This window comes from Littorina saxatilis, linkage group LG6, assembly GCF_037325665.1.
Source record: "Littorina saxatilis isolate snail1 linkage group LG6, US_GU_Lsax_2.0, whole genome shotgun sequence".
In the NCBI taxonomy this organism is placed as follows: Eukaryota; Metazoa; Mollusca; class Gastropoda; order Littorinimorpha; family Littorinidae; genus Littorina; species Littorina saxatilis.
The window spans coordinates 54082755-54102754 of record NC_090250.1 but is presented as its reverse complement, the minus strand read 5'-3'; the positions used below and the strand labels follow the sequence as shown (position 1 = coordinate 54102754).

The 20000-nt window shown below is 42.3% G+C and overlaps 1 protein-coding gene across 2 annotated transcripts in view; it reads right to left on the bottom strand.

Moving 5' to 3' along the window:
* The window catches only part of LOC138969535 (glutamate receptor-like), a 134339-nt gene that overhangs the window by 84307 nt on the left and 30032 nt on the right, over positions 1-20000 (bottom strand). For both annotated transcript variants that reach the window (XM_070342362.1, XM_070342361.1), the window contains exon 2: positions 886-1041. In XM_070342362.1, coding sequence (XP_070198463.1) covers positions 886-1041 — 156 coding nt within the window. The remainder of the gene's footprint in view (positions 1-885; positions 1042-20000) is intronic.

The window sequence follows — 20000 nt, the reverse complement described above, 5'->3', positions numbered from 1 at the left end:
CAGTCCGGTCTTTGATCTTTGATCCATCTCGTTTCTTTGTGTATATGAATTGGTGTCCAATCACCCCTGTGCCTTTTTGCCCACAACCTGTAGAGATCTTTCGCTTCCAGTCCATCGGACCCGTTTGTGTCCTCATCTTTTTTGTCCTGATTCACCGCTCTTATCGTGTGCCTGCGTACAAGCACTCTTTTCTAACAACCCTGACCCCGAATCACTGTAGTCTTTCTTCCCCGAATCCAAGATAGTATAGGGCCTATATCAGTGTCGCGAAGAACAAAAACTTCTTAGACCACACGCGCTACGAGACTTTGTCATTAGAGGTAATGCAGGGTGCGCAGAGGTATGTTAGTGAGCAAGAAGTGTTGTCGTTAAATTACAAGCATTACAATACATAGAAAAAGAGAAGAAACAGTATAATGTGGGTAAATGTATTTGTACAGTACAAAAAAAGCTTTCAGACGGACAAAAACAGATACTAACAGGCGCGCAGGGAGTCTACAGGAATAAGTCAAGTAAGTCAACAGGCGCGCGCATTTGCACACATACACAGACACACACAGACACACAGACACACACACACACACAGACACACAGACACAGACACAAAACACACACTCACACACACATACACACACACACACACACACACTCAGACACAGACACAGACACAGACACAGACACAACACACACAGACACACACACACACACACACACACACACACAGACAGACACTCAGACACAGACACAGACACAAAACACACACACACACACACACACACACACACACACACACGCACGCACACATACACAGACACACACACACACACACACACACACACACACACACACACACACACACACATTTCTTTAAACAGTCTTACTCACGTGCATTGCTAACGGCAAAGCTGTCAGTGACGTCAAGCACAGACGTCTCATTACGTAGGTTGAACCTGTAGGCTGTGGCATAGGCCGAGTTGAAGCCTTGAACCTCGTGAAGAAACGCAGTCCGAACCTGCACCGTGTGGTTGTCGAATATTCCTCCTGCAAAAAAGAAACAAATGTTAATAGGATGAAAGTTGTTTGTTCATGTCAATGCTTGTTAGGCAAAAAAAATAAAAAATAGGTGTGGTTACGGTAACATAGCCCAAAAAATAGGGTAGGTAGGTAGGCAATCACTTTTTTTTTTTAAACTTTTTTTTCTAATGTGTACAAATTAAACCTACTTGACAGGGAAATAAGTGTGCGACACGGGCGCTTTCGCTTTCATTGCGTTTTTTGCACTCGTTTTTGTTTTTGTTTTTTTTGTTGACAAATGTAATAAAAAGTTATAGGATCGGCCCTTACAAATAGGGTAGGTCGGGTTACCGTAACCACACCTATTTTTTGTTTTAGGCCTTATTATCGAAGGTGCCATGAGACAGGTGCCGCAATACTCTCACTTACTCTATTGCACATGTGTGTCATTCAGAGCGCTTACTTCCCTTTGTTGCTCAGATATTATTATTATTATTTTGTTTAACCAAGGAGAAGTTTGCGTTTCACTTCAAAACCACAAGTTGTTGTTGTTGTTGAATATAATTCCTCGACACAATTGTAGCTATAATGTACAAAGAACACATTAACTGCGTAAGGAATGCGTTAGAATTTAATTTTATTGCTGTCGAATGATTCTCCTGAAAACAAAAGTCTGCGTAAGGAACAAAGAATGAATAGAATTGTCAACACCTGTGAAGAGGAAGAGGTGAATTATGGGTAATGTTTAAAATGAAACGTTTTGCAATACGCTATGAAAAAACCCATTGAATCTCCAAAGAAGTCATTTCTTGTCAAAAGCTACGAGTTAACACTGACACAAGCACAGACGGGGGACAGAAAGGGAGCGAGAAAGTGGCGACCAGTGACGAAATTAATGCAGCCACATCTTAGATTTATAAACTCACTGTCCTCTGATGTGTCATCTGATACAAGAACTTTAGCTGCAGGCTGTTCCTATAGAGCATTACGTTTTGTATTGTTTAGTTAGCATTCGCCCTCGCTTGAACTGCTGTGTGTGTGTGTGTGTGTGTGTGTGTGTGTGTGTGTGTGTGTGTGTGTGTGTGTGTGTGTGTGTATGTGTGTGTGTGTGTGTGTGTGTGTGTGTATGTGTGTGTGTGTGTGTGTGTGTGTGTGTGTGTGTGTGAGTGTGTGTGTGTGTATGTGTGTGTGTGTGTGTGTGTGTGTGTGTGTGTGAGTGTGTGTGTGTGTGTGTGTGTGTGTGTGTGTGTGTGTGTGTGTGTGTGTATGTGTGTGTGTGTGTGTGTGTGTGTGTATGCTCGTTCATTCATCCTCTCTCTTTTGTGGTTTCGTTCTGATTGTTCCCAAATTATGTTTCGCACGTTTTAAGGCAATGCCTCAGACTCCAAAATACATGAGCATATTGTTGAAACATTTGCAAATGTGTTGTTAATCTGTAACCTTTGTTGACACTCAGAAACGTTTCCTCTTTTGGTCAGTTCAGTAGGTAGACTGAGCTATTGTGTCTCTGTTTTTAACGTGCACTGTGTGCTTACAGCTTCTTCACCCAAATCACTCTTTCACAGACACACAGACAGATAGACACATAGCCCGACAGCCAGACACACAGACACACAGACACAGACACAGACACAGACACAGACACACACACACACACACACACACACACACACACACACACACACACACACACACACACAGGGCCGGACCAAATGAGTTGTAAGGGGGGGGGGGGGTTCCTCCTTTTTGGGGGGGGGGCAAATCAGCAAAGTGGCAAAGCCACAAGCGCGCGCCTGCAAAGCAGGCGCGCGAACTAGGGGGGTCCGGGGGCATGCTCCCCCGGAACATTTTTGAAAAACGGTTAAAATCTGTACAATCTGGAGCATTCTGGGCCTTGTTTTGAGGGTTAAGAGCAGCATTGTTTTGGTGCTAAAACTAGTAAAAGTCAAAGCAAGGTACATGCTTTTTCCAGGGGTGGGGTTCCAGAACCCCTGGAACCCCCCCCCCCCTGGGTCCGGCCCTGCACACACACACACACATAGCTTCACATGCGAATACAATGGTTAATATGCACGTGAAGAATGCCAGCCAAGGAAAATATCAGATAAATAACCTGAGCCACCCACAGGAACAACAATTACCAACAGGCTATGAACAAAACAAAAACATACGCACAACATCCGCAAGCTTTCAACACGAGTGTGTTTTTGACACAGTTCTCCCATGCCATTATCGAAAGATAAACATTACAAGTGTTATCCTTCCCAAGCAAGCAATCATGCATACGGCCAAAGATCAGCCTGGGCTGCTGTATGCACAAACTAGCATCCTTCCCCACTTGGTCACATACCAGCAATCTACAACGTTCTATGCGTATTGTACATTTTGTGTTGACTTAATTTGATGAAGGACACTGATGTAAATCATTAAAACTAATTCAGCACAAAACATTTGACTCATTAAACCACCCAGCCCGACTCTGTATAAGCGATGTAGTGTATGGTCCACACCTCAGCCAGGGAAAAGCAGGATACATAAACAATTAAAAAAAGGTCATATGTGACCCTCCACCACGAAATGAGTCGCATGTCACCTCGCGCGGTTCTGCGCTAGGCTTAATATAAGTCCGGGGAGTGTCTGGTAACAGTGTGAGGGTCACCTTTGTCACAGGCTTATAACTCAAACAGTTTTCGCTCTTTTCTAAAACGGTTTTCACCACTGGATAGAGCATAAAAAAACTCTTCATTAAAATGTAAAAATATGAAAATCATGCAAAGGTGACATGCGACTCATTCCGTGGTGGAGGGTCACATATTACGCAAAACATCTCTAACTTGCCGCATATTGGACACTGGTTCTCACTTTCCATGTCCCCCCCCCCTCCCCTCCCCTGCATTTCTTATAGTTACAGTTGTTTCGTATGCTTTTCCTGTCAATTGCGAAATCTCTTTGTTCGCCTTTTTCATTGAGAATTTGTTCGTATGGTTATTTTCGTTTTCCTTTTATAAAAGTCTCATGTGTTGAGATTTAATTAAATGTAAGTAGCTCATCAAATTAAAGTGTTCCAGAAATGCTTGCTGAGGAGATACAGTGTCACTAGAATTCGCTTTATCTTTGTGGCTGGTATCTCAGTTCCTCCCCACCCCCTTCCACCCCGCCCATCTACCCTCCTTTTCTTTTGCCCTATATGTGTATCCACATCAGCGGTTACTCAGGTTATGGCTGCAGTGACACACACACACACTCACACACACACACACACACACACACACACACACACACACGCACAAAACACACACACACACACAAAACACACATTCACACACACACACACACACACACACACACACACTCACACACACTCTCACACACACACACACACACACATACACACACTCACACACACTCTCACACACACACACACACACACACACACTCAAATACACACACACACACACACACACATACACACACACACACGCACCCCCACACAAACACGCACACATACACCCACACACACACACACACACACACACACTACCCCCCGCCCCCACACACTACGTGATGACGTTTCCAGGACGACAAACATCCTTCTCTTACATGACACAACAGACTCTCCGAACCCCTACCCCCCACCATCCGGACACAAATCTTCTCGCGTTTTTGATGGAGGTATCGCAATCTTCCTTGTTTACGCACTTTCGGCAATTGCGCTGAGAAACGATATGCGCGGTTCACTGCAGCTGCTTAAAACGTTGATTTTTGGAACGAACTGGGTTTCTGTATGCGTGTGTTCGTGTTTCTAAGCCCTGCAACGTTTGCTCTGAACTTAGGATCGTGATCGTGCGTATGCGTGAACTAAAACAGGTAGACAAAAGACAGACAGACAGACAGACAGACAAACAGAGACAAAGAGAGACAGACACAAAGAGACACCGATAGGAGCCCAGAAGAACACACTAGGAACACTTCAGCCAACATTAAGTTGTAACCTTGGTGGCCAAATCAAATTGAAGGCGATGAAGGTCCGCTTTTTTCCTCCATAATTTGATCAGCCAGTTACAACCTACCCTTTCACTGGAAACTAAAGCTACTTGAAGACGACACTTTCCAAAGGGAAGGTCTAGTGAGGGTGTGCAAAATGAGGGTAATTTTTCCCAAATTCGTATAGAAATTGGAAAAAGTGGCTTGCCTCGTGCAACAATATACCACATTTGCAATGACTACTGAATTGAATTAGCCAATGTACAGCCTTTGCTGTTCAAAATGTTAGACAATATATGTGTCAGGAGTCTGGCTTGTAGAAAAAAGGTAAAGGTCGAGAAGAGAGAATAGAAAAAAACAAGCCGCGAAAGGCGAAATAACAACATTTAGTCAAGCTGTCGAACTCACAGAATAAAACTGAACGCACTGCTTTTTTCACCAAGACCGCATACTCGTAGTTTCGTCAGTCCACCGCTCGTGGCAAAGGCAGTGAAATCGACAAGCCAGAATAGTGCGGTAGCGGTCGCGCTGAGCAGGATAACACGCTTTTCTGTATCTCTATTCTTTTTAGCTTACGGAGTTTGTTTTTAATCCAAACATATCATATCTATATGTTTTTGGAATTAGGACCGACAAGGAATACATGAAATTGTTTTGAAATCGATTGCAAAAAATTAATTTTAATCATAATTTTCATATATTTTTTAATTTTCAGAGCTTGTTTGTAATCCAAATATAACATATGTCTATGTTTTTGGAATCAGAAAATGACGAAGAATAAGATGAAATTCTTATGGTCATTAAAAATCGGAAACTTGTATTGAAAATATTTTTTTATGTATATAAAACTACACCCACTTGGTTTACGGAGAGCTTGGTCGTTACCCAATTAGAATTGGGGTACAATGTCAGTTACTGGTTTATTGGTATAAACTGATGAAAGAAATGAACGATGGTGCGAATATGATGTCTTGTTTAATGTTAAAACTACATTTGAGGTTGTACCATGTACAAAACGTTAAATTGCCCTGGTTGTCGCATGTCAATACTATGTTAAATAAGTTGGGTCTATCATATTTATGGACAACTCAGAGTCTTGCCGTCTCAGGTTTTAAAAACGTTGTAAAACAAAAGCTAAGAGATCAATTCCTGCAGGAATGGAACACTGACGTGAATGCCAACAGCTTGTGTTTTAATTACAGAATATATAAAAAGGATTTTTGTCTGGAAAGGTATTTGCTTTGGTTGCCTAGGAAATTCCAAGTTAAATTAGCAAAATTTAGAACAAGCAATCATAAGTTGCCAATACATCAGCACAGATATTTTAATGCTCCTAGATATGAAAGATTGTGTGATATGTGCGATAAAAATGAATTAGGTTTCACTATTTGTTCTTTTGTACCGACGAAAGTATAGTGTCGGAAAGAAGACAATTAATTAGTCCTTATCACCTATCTTACCCAAATTGTTTAAAATATGAACAGTTAATGAATTGTAAATCTAAGATAAAACTAATGAAGCTAGCAAGATTTGTAGCCCATGTTATGATTTTAGTATGTTAGCGTTACATCTAGTTTCTTTATTGGTATGTAAATGTATGTAATACTTGCTTTTGTTTTGTTTTGTGTTTTTACAAAAGATGCATGGCATAATGGTATTGCCAATTTATTTCGGCTGTATATTATCGCTGTCCGCTTATAGTACAGCGCACCTATGATTGCTGCTTACTTGATGCTCACAATAATGACCATAGATTTGATTTTAATTGTATACCACTCCTCAGTGTCTCTAGTTTATGTTGTAAAAAGTCCCAAGGAATCTTCGGATAGATAATATTGTTTTTTGCCTGTTTTGTTGGGCCTACGTCTCGGTGAGCTGACGCTCTTGTGCTGCGGAGATCGGAATGCGGTCGCATAGTTTTACTGCAACGCGCGTGCAGCCGGGAGTTGAGTATTTTTATCCTCCGTCCCATAACACCATTTCTGGCAAACAATAGGGCTTTGTTTCCACTTCTTTCACACTGTGAAGATATCTAACACCATGTATGGGCTAAACAACACGTTTGGCGATTGATTGCTGTATAGATCTAGTTGATTAGCTTGTGGTGATTTGATTTGACTAGACGACTCCAAAACAAAGATGGCTGCTGAATCTTCGAGCAGCACATTTGTTGAGTCATCGACGAACAAAACAGAGGTAAGTGAGCACATTTTACGAGTAATAGTGCATTACAGTAACAATTGAAGCAAAGTAGGTAGAAAAACTAACATGCATACGCCGGAAGAAGTTTTCTGTGCTTCGTACTGTACTGTTCAAAGTGATTCTGAAACTGAAAGTGAAAGACGAACACAGCACACTCATGTGTACACGCTTTCTCGCCCTGTTTCAGACACCCATCTAAATAGACCTTTTTCGTATAACCTTTGCCCCAAGCGTTTCGACCAATCAGATTTTAGGGCACGACAGCCTCTCTCTGATAACCGGAACTAGGGGGCAATAGGTGCCTGGCCTGAAATACCTTTCACTTTCGGTGCTCGAAGTACTATTGCCAGAGGATTACTTTGAGAAATTCTGCAAGAAAACGGATTATCTTGTTCAAAACCATGAACAAAAAGTCAAGGACATGCACGAAGGCATGGTTTGAAACGGCTATTGGTGGAATATGGACGAAAGGCTTGGCGAACTTCCCCTGCATAAGCGAAGCAGAGGTGATCGACCACAGATCTACAGATCTCTGGATCAACGTTCTCACTGATACTACTGCGTCGACGTTCGACAAGTTATACGACGCATCCAGCGCAAAGAATGCGAAACCTTGGGGTAAACGATAGACATACTGTGCGCATAAAATGTCTTTCTGCATGGCACAACAGCTAGTAAGCAACTGTGGTGATCAGACTCAGAGCGAGTGTACTGACTCTGTAGAGCAGCTTATTTTGAGCTTCGTAAGATCAGCACCATTCGCCACACACTCTCCTCTCAAACAACACTCTTGTCTGTGCCCTTGTTCTTTCTAAACTTGACTACTGCAACTCTCTTCTCTCTGGCTGTCCTCTGTACCTCCTGCATAAACTACAAAAAGTCCAAAACTCGGCAGCACGCCTCATTCTCAAAGCACGAAAACGAGATCACGCAACACCACTTCTTCACACACTGCACTGGTTACCTATTCAAGCCCGCATTGACTACAAACTGTCCACCCTCTGCTTTAACTTCTTTTCTGGCTCGTCTCCTGCTTACTTCTCTGAACCCCTCACCGTCTATTCTCCAGCAAGACAACTCCGTGCCTCTTCTGACTGTCGCATCCTTACCATTCCACACACCAAAACCAAAACATACGGACAACGCACTTTTACTTTCTGCGCACCCACACAATGGAATTCTCTCCCCTTTCACATCCGCCACTCTCAGTCACCCAAAGCATTCAAACGAGCACCTAAAACGCACCTCTTCAAGAAATACAACCCCTGATTTTGTTTTCTCAGTCCATCAGTAGGCTACATGTAGTGTATTTGTTGTTTTATTGATTTTTCACTGCCTATTTTATTCATGTTTTTATTACTTAGTTAGTGGAAGAATCTTTTGTTGCGCCTTCGCACTTGCACCCATCGGAAAGCCATACAAATTCTGTCCACCGTATTTCTCTTTCTTCGTTCCACTGTTGCACTTGCAGTTGTAAACACAACAGTTTGCCTCGTTGTCTCCGCACTTTACTTTGCACCAAGCCTCGTTGTCGATTTTTCCTTTTGCCTCCTAGTTCCGGTAGATCTGACAATAAACTTCACAGCGCATGCGCCAAAATTTAAGTGAAAAAGGTCTATTAATATCAACGTTACCGCGGGAAATAACGTTCTTACTGAATATTTCATCAGCATTTGACCGGAAATGGATTTTAGCTTAATATTCTTGTTATTCAGCTCAAGCCCTTTCATTTAATATGCAGCATGATATGGTTCTCATTTTTTTTCCAAGAAATTGTTAATTTCTTTGGCATTTTTTTTAAATATCGAAAAAGCCCGAAATTTTTTTATTTGTTCCAGTTTCTCACCGGGACTTTTCATATGTGTGTTTTCTTGGTTGGTACTGTGCATTGTGATATAAATCAGTTCTATGGTCATTATTGTGAGGTGAAATCATAAGTGGCCTAGACTATTAATGTATACATATTATCTGTCTGATTTCTTACCTGATTTTGTTAAACCTATTATTCTTTTCTTTTTAACATAGAGTCGGAATCGAGACGAGGGTCGTGGTGTATGTGTGTGTGTGTGTGTGTGTGTGTGTGTGTGTGTGTGTGTGTGTGTGTGTGTGTGTGTGTGTGTGTGTGTGTGTGTGTGTGTCTGTCTGTCTGTCTGTCTGTCTGCGTGTGTGTGTGTAGAGCGATTCAGACCAAACTACTAAACCGATCTTTATGAAATTTGACATGAGAGTTTCTGGGAATGATATCCCCGGATTTTTTTTGATTTTTTTCGATAAATACTTTTGATGACGTCATATCCGGCTTTTTGTAAAAGTTGAGGCGGCACTGTCACACCCTCATTTTTCAATCAAATTGATTGAAATTTGTGTAAAGCAATTTTAGACGAAGGCTGGACTTCGGTATTGCATTTCAGCTTGGAGGCTTAACAATTAATTAATGACTTTGGTCATTAAAAATCTGAAAATTGTAATAAGTATGTCTTTTTTTATATAAAACGATCCAAATTTACGTTCATCTTATTCTACATCATTTCCTGATTATGTTATATTTGGATTAAAAACAAGCTCTGAAAATTGAAAATATAAAAATTACGATCAACATTAAATTTCCGAAATCGATTTAAAAACAATTTCATCTTATTCCTTGTCAGTTCCTAATTCCAAAAACATATATGATATGTTTGGGTTAAAAACACGCGCAGAAAGTTAAAACGAAGAGAGGTACAGAAAAGCGTGATATGCAGCACAGCGAAACCACTACCGCGCTGAACAGGCTCGTCAGTTTCATTCCGTTATGCACAAGCGGCGGACTACGGTCATTGTGAAAAAATGCAGTGCGTTCAGTTTCATTCTGTGAGTTCCACAGCTTGACTAACTGTAGTAATTTTGCCTTACGCGACTTGTTTGTATGTATGGAAGTGTATATTGCCAATTTATTTTGGCTGTATAGTATTGTTGTATTTGTCCGCTCAATTTGTATACATATATTAACTGTCTGATTTGTTACCTTCTTTTGTTAAAGTTATATCTTTGTTTCAAAGCCCTCTGGGCCCAAAACAATAAAATACTTGACTTGACTTGACTTGACTTGATTAAAACCCCGAATGACTGGTCAGCACACAGCAATGGGCCCTATCCCTGTTTGTCCGAAGTGGTTCGAACGGGAAAAAACGAAGAATGTAAAAGTACGGCTTCTCGCGGCAACAGACACATTTATTTTCTCTCCAGCGACAGGCAATTTACCACGCATTTTGCCTATCGCGCAATACTCGACGTTGCAGTATTATGTATGCCCTGGTAACACAAATGACGAACAACTCGGACACACACTGTGAACACGAAGGTAAACTTTCTGCGTGTTTGAACCAGCAGTTTCATCGTAGGCTGAGAAAATACTTTGCTTCACACATACACCATCATCTAAACCACCATAATGACTTAATATATTCCAGGATTTGGCGTGGAATAAGAGTACCCTGATTCTAGTACAGAATAGGAATTGTTTGATGACGAGTTTCAGAACAGTGATATAGATGTCAACATCCTTATGCAAAAAAATCCAGACAGAAAAACACAGAAAAAAACGACTCTACACTGAAAAGACCGAGATTGCAATGTGTGGGTTTGTGTGGAAATAAAAGCATGGTCTAATCTCATGTAAATGCTTGGAGTGATGCATTTTGATTTACATGATGGTTTACACAGAAAGGATGGTGCGTATTGCCTTACGGAGACACAGTGACCGTCCACTTCCTGACCATCTCCAAAACATGAGCACTCACAAAACCAGTCCTAAAGTCCAATGTAGTGTTTGTGTGTGTGTGTGTGTGTGTGTGTGTGTGTGTAAGTGTGTGTGTGTGCGAGTGTGTGTGTGTTTGTATGTGTGTGTATGCGTGCGTGTGTGTGTGTGTGTGTGTGTGTGTGTGCGTGCGTGCGTGTGTGTGGGCGTGTGTGTGTGTGTGTGCTTGCGTGCGAGCGTGCGTGCGTACGTGCGTGCGTACGTGCTTGATTGCGTGTGTGCGTGCGTGTGTGTGTATGTGTGTTTGTTTGTGTGTGTGCGTCTGTGTGTCTGCATCACTGTGTGTCTGTGTGTATGTCTTTCTGTATCTGTGCGATTGTATGTGTGTGTAAATAAGTAAGAAGCAGCTCCTTTGATGCTGTACCTAATCGCAAACAAGCTTCACTACTTTGCTTGCAGCAGTAACCTTGCATCTCCGATTCTCCCTGTTGTCAGTGACACAGTGCATCCCAGCGAGAGGCCAAAGTCCATCACCTCTTTAAGAAGGCATTCCAAGGCTCTGCTCCTTGATTATTTCTACCCGATGAAACACTGGCGAGAAGTCTGGCTTGCGGAAAATTCAAAACGAAAATCAATCTGCGAATGTTGGCCCGTGCAGGAAGTGAGATGGAGAGAACTAGGAATGCTGGGAGCCGCTCACACGGACTAACAGACAATTAGAAAAATGGGAGAGCGAGAGAGCGAATGAAAAAGGGAAAATTGTGCTGTCACGCCACCTGGTTGACAAGACGAATTTGAGCGGAGGGGGACCGGGGGGGGGGGGGGGGTTGGGATTTGAGTTGTAGGGGGTGGGGGGAGGGATGGGATGGGGGAGCTTGGTTTAGGGAGAGGGGAGGGAGATAGGGGAGTCATGCTAGATAAAGAGACGTGGTGCTTAAAAGTTTGACACTTTGGTAATAAGCTTATACTTTCTAAAAAGTTTTGTCTGCGCCACAGTAATATAAGTCAAAATAAAACGAAGGGAGGAAAAAGTCACAAAGCGGTAATATACTTTACAGACTCAACGATGTTACTGAGACTTGAAAGCCAAACACTCTTCATCCATACAAACAAAGACGGTATTGCATAAATATGCCTAGCAACAAATACACACAAAGACAGTATTTACCCGGGTTCAGACTGTGTCCGAACACGCATGCGCACACACGGGCAAACAGACAGACCGACAGACAGACAGAAAAAAACCAACAGGCACACACACACAGACATACACACACATATATACTAACTCTCTCTCTCTCTCTCTCTCTCTCTCTCTCTCTCTCTCTCTCTCTCTCTCTCTCTCTCTCTCTCTCTCTCTCTCACACACACACACACACACGCACACACACACACACACGCACACACACATACACATACACACACACACATACACACACACGCACACACACACACACACACACACAGACACACACACACACACGCACGCACACACACACACACACACACACACGCGCGCACACACATGTACACAAACACATACACACGCAGGGTCACACAGATGTAGACGTTGACTAATAAAGCCCCAGACAAGAAAACATTTCAGTAAGCGGTAGAACTACATCCCCAAGGAGACAGTCTGTAGAAAAAAAAACTCGTCTCGCTAGTGTTCTGAGCAAGGTAAACATGTTTTTTGTAAATCAGAGGAAATGGACCAGTCCAACCAAAAAGTATTCCTGATGAATGGAGTATTACTTCGAAAACTCAATCACCTTGCTCACACAGATGTATACATGGAAGACAACTTGAGAGAGACAAAACAATCTCAGACTAAGCACAACTTGAAGACAAACATTCTCACTTTTCATTATTCTCACACTGACAGCGCTCATTCTCAAATGGCTCAATAACTCCCAGGAAGCAGGAAGTGTGACTTAGTCACCTTGCGAGAGGAAAAATGGCGAACGTCTCAGAACTCTCATCAATAATTCACATCGCCCACTGTCTTGTGTTTGAAAAGAAGACAAACTCCGTCAGCTGAGATGAAGTAATTTGGAAATCTTTTGACTTTCAATCTCCTGGAACTTTTAGCTACGTTGATGTCTTTATTAGAGAGTCTTCCAAGTTTACGTGTGCAGTAAGACACATGCATTTATTTTGTCGGTTCCGATATCATTCATTTCGGCAAATGTGCGGCGTTAAATCTCTTCGCACTTTTAGTCTTTATTAGAGACCAGGGTTTCACAGTTTTCATTTTCGAAATGAAGAACATTTTGAAATTATGTATGTCATGAAAGTGATATGGCCTAACAACAACATGAGCTTTGGAATAAGATATGAAACCTCACATCCTTCCAATAATTTCCCACACGAACAATAAATACAATATTATGGTGAGCCCCTCGTATGCCACAAAGCAAAGAAAGTTCTGCATTCGAATGAGGTTTGACATACGATGTGACCCAGCTGTCAAAGATTTGAAATACGAAGAAAATAACACAGAACATTCTAAAATCCATCCTGCCTGATCAAGATAATAAAGCAACGCAAAAGAATGATGTTTGAAATATGCTATTACTGGTTGATAAAAAAAAACAATAAAAAAAGTAAAACACAACCCTTTAAATCAATGGATTCTGTTCACGTTTGCCAAACCGTGTTACGTCCTATTTAATCGATCGCACAGAATGAAGCCGCCAGAGAGAATACCGACTTCCGTGAAATCCACAGTTTTACATGCCTTGACATTAGAGGGATATTGACCCAGCAACAAGACACATCGCTGTTTTTCTGTAATTTCAGATTAAACTTTTGGAGGATCAATAATCATTGTTATCTAAAATATCATCTTGCACATTAGAAACAGCCAGAACTTAAAGTACACTTACAAAATGAAAGAATGGGCATGATTGGGGTTTTCGTGTAAAATGTGTTGCAAATAACAAGAATATTTTAAAACATACAGTGGTTACTTACTTATGAATAACAAAATATAGCATACCATAACAGGGCACAATGTTTTCTGCAGTCACATTGGGGTTGGTGTGTCGTTAAAAGAGAGAGAGAGAGAGAGAGAGAGAGAGAGAGAAAGAGAGAGAGAAAGAGAGAGAGAGAGAGAGAGAGAGAGAGAGAGAGAGAGATAGAGAGACAGACAGACAGACAGACAGACAGACAGACAGACAGACAGACAGACAGACAGACAGACAGAAATCAAATCAAATTTTATTTTACGAGGGTTGTGGCATAAGCAATATAAACGAGCTTCTTTTCAACCAGCCCTCGCCCAGAGAGGGACTATTCCTAATCTTAAATACATATATATATGTATAGGTTACAACACTCGTGGTTTTTTTATATGGCTTGTATTTCAGTCAAGACCCAGCGGATGAATATCATCGGGAGACACGAGCCTCTGGCGAGTGGCTCTCGATTGATATTCCCGCTGGGTCTTGACTGAAATACAAGCCATATAAAAAACCACGAGTGTTGTAATCTGTATATCCCATTCTACCATCAAACACAAAGTGTAGACTACTAGCGGCACTGTTGCGATCTGTGGACTGTAAAACAGTGGTGCCAGCGAGACTTAGCCCTTTTGCAACCTTAAACTAAGTGACCGTCGCTGAAAAAATAAAACGAATGAGTGCATCGATAAGTACGCGGTAACACTACTTTCAGACCATTTAAAAGCTTTAAGTAAAGGTTCATAAGTTGCAAAAAAGTAATGAAGTCGTATAGAAATTAATTTAGTTGAAGCGCACAATTCTTTTGTTTTGCGTTTCAGGTCAGCAGAACGGGCGAAACGGGTTTGGGACCCATTTGGCTTACTCGATTCAGAATCGATTCCACGTTGTTTTTCTCGAACGTGTTATTATACAATTAGGCTTATTGACAGAGAAGCCTGCCAAACGGTTGTGTGACGTGTCTAGTGTGTTGGCGAAGTGTCTTGTGCTTGTCACTTCTCGCTTTCAGCCCTCACCGCTGGCTAGCACCGTCTGTCCTTTTTAGGACAATGCGAAAAGAGAGCAGAATGCGTCAGTCTCTCCTGCCAGTACAATAACCTCTCCACAACAAGCCCTATGTAGTGCCTCCATCGCGGCGACAGGCGTAAACTGGGTACCGCAAGGCCCCAGGCTAGACTACAAGGACTCGGAGGAGGTTGGCCCCTAGACGTGCGGCATGCGGGCCCACCGGTGTGTGGAAACGCCCAGGTGCCCACGAACCAACCTCCAGCTATGGGTCAAATAGCCGGGCAGGATAGGCTCGTCAACCCTGGCAGGCAGCTATCCTAAGAGAAGACCACTCTGAATTCAAAACGAGGGTAGAGGAGGCTCATCATCCATGGAAGGAAACTCGTCTAGGAGAAGGAAAACTCCGAAATGAAACCCACTCAGTCCCTCGAAGACGGATTGACAGAGAAGCACATTTTAGGGAACAAATATGTAGGTTTAGATTTAACCATTTGCTCCCTATTTGAAATGTATCTACGTGATAAACTGTTTTGCGAGTGTGTTTGCATGAATGAACCTAAACTGGTATGGGTGTGAGGAAAACGGGACCGACTTGGTGGAGTCGCGAATTGCTGACACGTCTGTCACCGCCGATTGATTGCATTTTGAAGGAATATGACTGGATTACGGAAAAATACACACATGTTAAGTTCTTGGATACCTTCATCGCCAATGTGGACTTACTGCAGACCCAGGCAAAAGAGTAGACTTGCTCGCAAAACACGTGAAACAGCCGATGTTTGATAGCGAAGCCAAACCGTGCCAGGTAAGGACGCTTCTCGGTCTCGCTACGCATGTCACCAGTGACAGTGTTGTTGCTTTGAGTTTGACTAACAAACTCGAAACTGTCATTTAAAACATGAGCCAAATGTGTATTGATTGTGTGATTAGTCTATGTGACAGGGCTTCTATTATCTGTGCTCCCTAGCTTCTGTCAGTTCCCACACCGACACTGCCAGAGAAACTGAAGACGCACACCAAACACATTACTGACAGACTCTCAAAAGTCGTCTGCTAACGATGCAAGGGAGGGTACTCGTGTTTTTGTTTTGGTTCGCTAGCATCTGCAGGGGCGGACGAGGGGGGGGGGGGCACAGGGGGCACGTGCCCCCCCCCCCCGAAAAAAAATCAAGTCTTCAGTGATTTTCTTTTTTAAGCTGATTCTATGACCATTTCTAAGTTCAAATGGCACCAGATGGCACCATTTTGCTTCTTTGGGTCAAAAACATTTCCGGGGGGGCATGCCCCCGGACCCCCCTAGCAAATTCGGGCGCTTCGCGCCCATCACATTCACTTTCGATTCAAAGTGCACCCCCCCTTACAAAGCAACTGATCCGCCCCTGATCTGGGTATCTTGTAAGTTGAATGTTCGTTTTTTTCGATCTGCATTGCTTTCATAATGAAGGAAACGTTTGTTTATTGCATCCCATACATCAGATCAGTTCTGAGATTCATTTTTGCGTGCAACTGATATGGTTTTCTGAGCCGTGCAATACGATTTTGGAACTTCATACAAATGTGTCACATTGTTCGGCGCGAGGTCAAAGGTCGGGAGGAAAGTAGTTCTTTGCCCAAATCGGAATCTGCACTATCATATATTTTTTGGAGTCCATGATGAATTTATTCTCTGTCAATAAGCCTAATTGTATAATAACACGTTCGAGAAAAACAACGTGGAATCGATTCTGAATCGAGTAAGCCAAATGGGTCCCAAACCCGTTTCGCCCGTTCTGCCGACCTGAAACGCAAAACAAAAGAATTGTGCGCTTCAACTAAATTAATTTCTATACGACTTCATTACTTTCTTGCAACTTACTAACCTTTACTTAAAGTTTTTAAATGGTCTGAAAGTAGTGTTACCGCGTACTTATCGATGCACTTATTCGTTTTATTTTTTTCAGCGACGGTCACTTACTTTCAGGTGGCAAAAGGGCTAAGTCTCGCTGGCAACACTGTTTTACACTCCACAGATCGCAACAGTGCCGCTAGTAGTCTACACTTTGTGTTTGATGGTAGAATGGGATATACAGATTACAACACTCGTGGTTTTTTATATGGCTTGTATTTCAGTCAAGACCCAGCGGGAATATCAATCGAGAGCCACTCGCCAGAGGCTCGTGTCTCCCGATGATATTCATCCGCTGGGTCTTGACTGAAATACAAGCCATATAAAAAACCACTCGTGTTGTAACCTATACATATATACAAACGTAAAACAATTACAAAAGATAGGCATGACAGTAACTTTTTTTTTTTTAAAAGCAGACAAACTATTCACACGACTATATACACGTTGTAGGCTATACATACATTCTTGCGTTATGAAACACTGATGCTTTATGGACAGATATGATCAATATGAAAATAGTCAGAACGAAGTCTTCCATCACTGTGTCATTCTGCTTACTCGGCTTTGTTAAATGTTTGCATATCTTGTTGCTATTTTCTTTGCTTTTATTATTATTTCTTATTTGCGCTTCGTTTATTGATACAACGTCTTGTGCGCGGGTCAAAATTTGTGTGTCAGGGGTCAATTGGTTTGACTTGAACTTGACGTTCGTGTTTCTCCGAACGTCTGTGTATCGAAACACAGATACACGCACTCCATGACTTTGTTAGAAGACAAAACATATCGGTAGGTTTCATTTGTTTGTGATGAATTTATGACCTTTCATGAAGTAGTTTTGTTTCTTATTTACTTTTTCCAGTTTGCCATTTCGTTTTTAGAACTTTGCAAAGCAGCGTCGTGTCGTCTGTTTAGGTCTGGCGAAACACCAATGAAAAGAGCCGAAGAATCTTCGAGCGTTGCTATTGGGTTTGCTGTTGATTATTCATGTATAACCTGCTTCCTGCAACTATGGTAACCGGGGATTTATTGCATGGGGAACATGAGATTTATTTCCCAGGTGCTTGTGAATTAAAACTCGTGAAAATGATGACAAACGTATTTATTTTGTAACGCACCCCTAACAACATCATTTCCTCAAAAACTCTAGAAAAAAATCCAGCCACTTTTCAAATACGCGCCATTGTTATCATCATCCCTTGCGACCATACCCAGCAAGCAGTCTAGACCAAGACTAAATGCGTTTTCGACGCACATGGTGTTCGCGCCTGAGATTGGCGCATCGAGTCTATTAGCACCGGTCTCGGCCGGCCCGGCGGTAAGCAAGCACGCCGCTGATTGAATAAAGATCCCAGGCCGCCGATTGGCGCGCCACAAGATCGATTTATTTCTAATGCTGATTTGCTGCTATGGGGTTATAATGTGGCGGAAAGACCGCTAAGTGAATCTTACTTGCTCGCCTAGTGCTGAAAACCAGGACAGGTTGGAGGAAAACGATGCTGGGGCAGTGAGGGGAGGGGAGAGGGGAGAGGGGAGGGAAAGAGAGAAGGGAGGGGTAGAGAGACTTAGACTTAGACTTAGAACATTTTATTCACATACAGGGTAGACATTTTAGGCCATAGGCTTAATCTTACAATGTGCCCTTTACATTCACACAAACACATATTCACGCGTGCGCCCGACTAGAATCATAGAAACATCAAACATACAGTAATAATAAATGAGAAAAGTAGTAGAAAATACATGAATGGAGAGAGAGAGAGAGAGAGAGAGAGAGGGGGGAGAGGGGGGTAGAGAGAGGGGGGTAGAGAGAGGGGGTGGGGTAGATAAGGGGAAGGGAGAGAGCGAGAGAAAGCGAGAGAGTTAGAGAAAGAGAGAGTGAGAGGGAGAGAGACAGAGACAGAGACAGACAGAGACAGAGACAGAGGGATGTTGCTGTACTTAAAAAAAGTGTGACTGTAAACGGTGACCACACACACACCCACACACACACACACACACACACACAAACACACACACTCACACAAACACCCCCCCACACAAAAACACACACACAAACACTCACACTAACACCCACACAAGCACGGTAAAACAATATTGACCCGCCAGATATCATGCTGAGCCCAAATGCGAAAATTGTGTGTGCACTTAATTTTGGTCTGAGATTGGTTGAGAGAAGATTTATGTTAGTCAATATTTGCTTTTAAAGGAGATGCGTTTTCTGACGTTCAGGTCGCTTTATTGCGGCGAAAATGTTTGTAGATCTGCATAACCACGAATAACTAGAAGAGAATTAGAAAAGAATTGATAACAAAAAACAAGTCGCGTGAAGCAATATAAAAACATTTAGTCAAGATCAACACCACTAAACAATCATCGCCGAGACTACATTCATATAGTCTCGGCTAACCATACCGAAGACCGAGACGGGTCACTCTCGCCGCCGGGAAGCACGCGTCCGTAGTACTTACTGAACCTATTTTCTTTCATTCTGAGCACATTTTTAGAGTAAACATGACATATCTACATATTTTTGAATTCAGGAGAAGATGAAAAATACAACACAATCAATTTTAAATCGATTTTAATGACAACATTATATGAGTACACTCATTATTTAATTGTTAAGCCTCCAAGCTGAAATGCAATACCAAAGCCCGGGCTGTGTCGAAGATTACTTGACCAACATTTCAACCAATTTGGTTGAAAAATGAGAGCGTGACAGTGCTACCTCAACTTTCACAAACAAATCGGATATGACGTCATCAGACACTTCTTAAAAAAAATATAGAAAAGGGTGGGGATATTATAGTTTAGGAACTCTCATGTAAAGTTTCATGAACATCGGTCCGGTGGTTTTCTCTGAATTGCTGCACACACACACACACACACACACACACACACACATACACACACAATCAACCAATCAATCAATCAATGAGGCTTATATCGCGCATATTCCGCGGGTACAGTTCTAGGCGCTCTGCAGTGATGCCGTGTGAGATGAAATTTTATACGGCCAGTAGATTGCAGCCATGTCGGCGCATATTTACCTTTCACGGCCTTATTCCAAGTCACACGGGTATGGTAGACAATTATTAACTGTGCCTAAGCAATTTTGCCAGGAAAGACCCTTTTGTCAATTGTGGGATCTTTAACGTGCACACCCAATGTAGTATACACGGGGGGTGGTTCGGACACCGAAGAG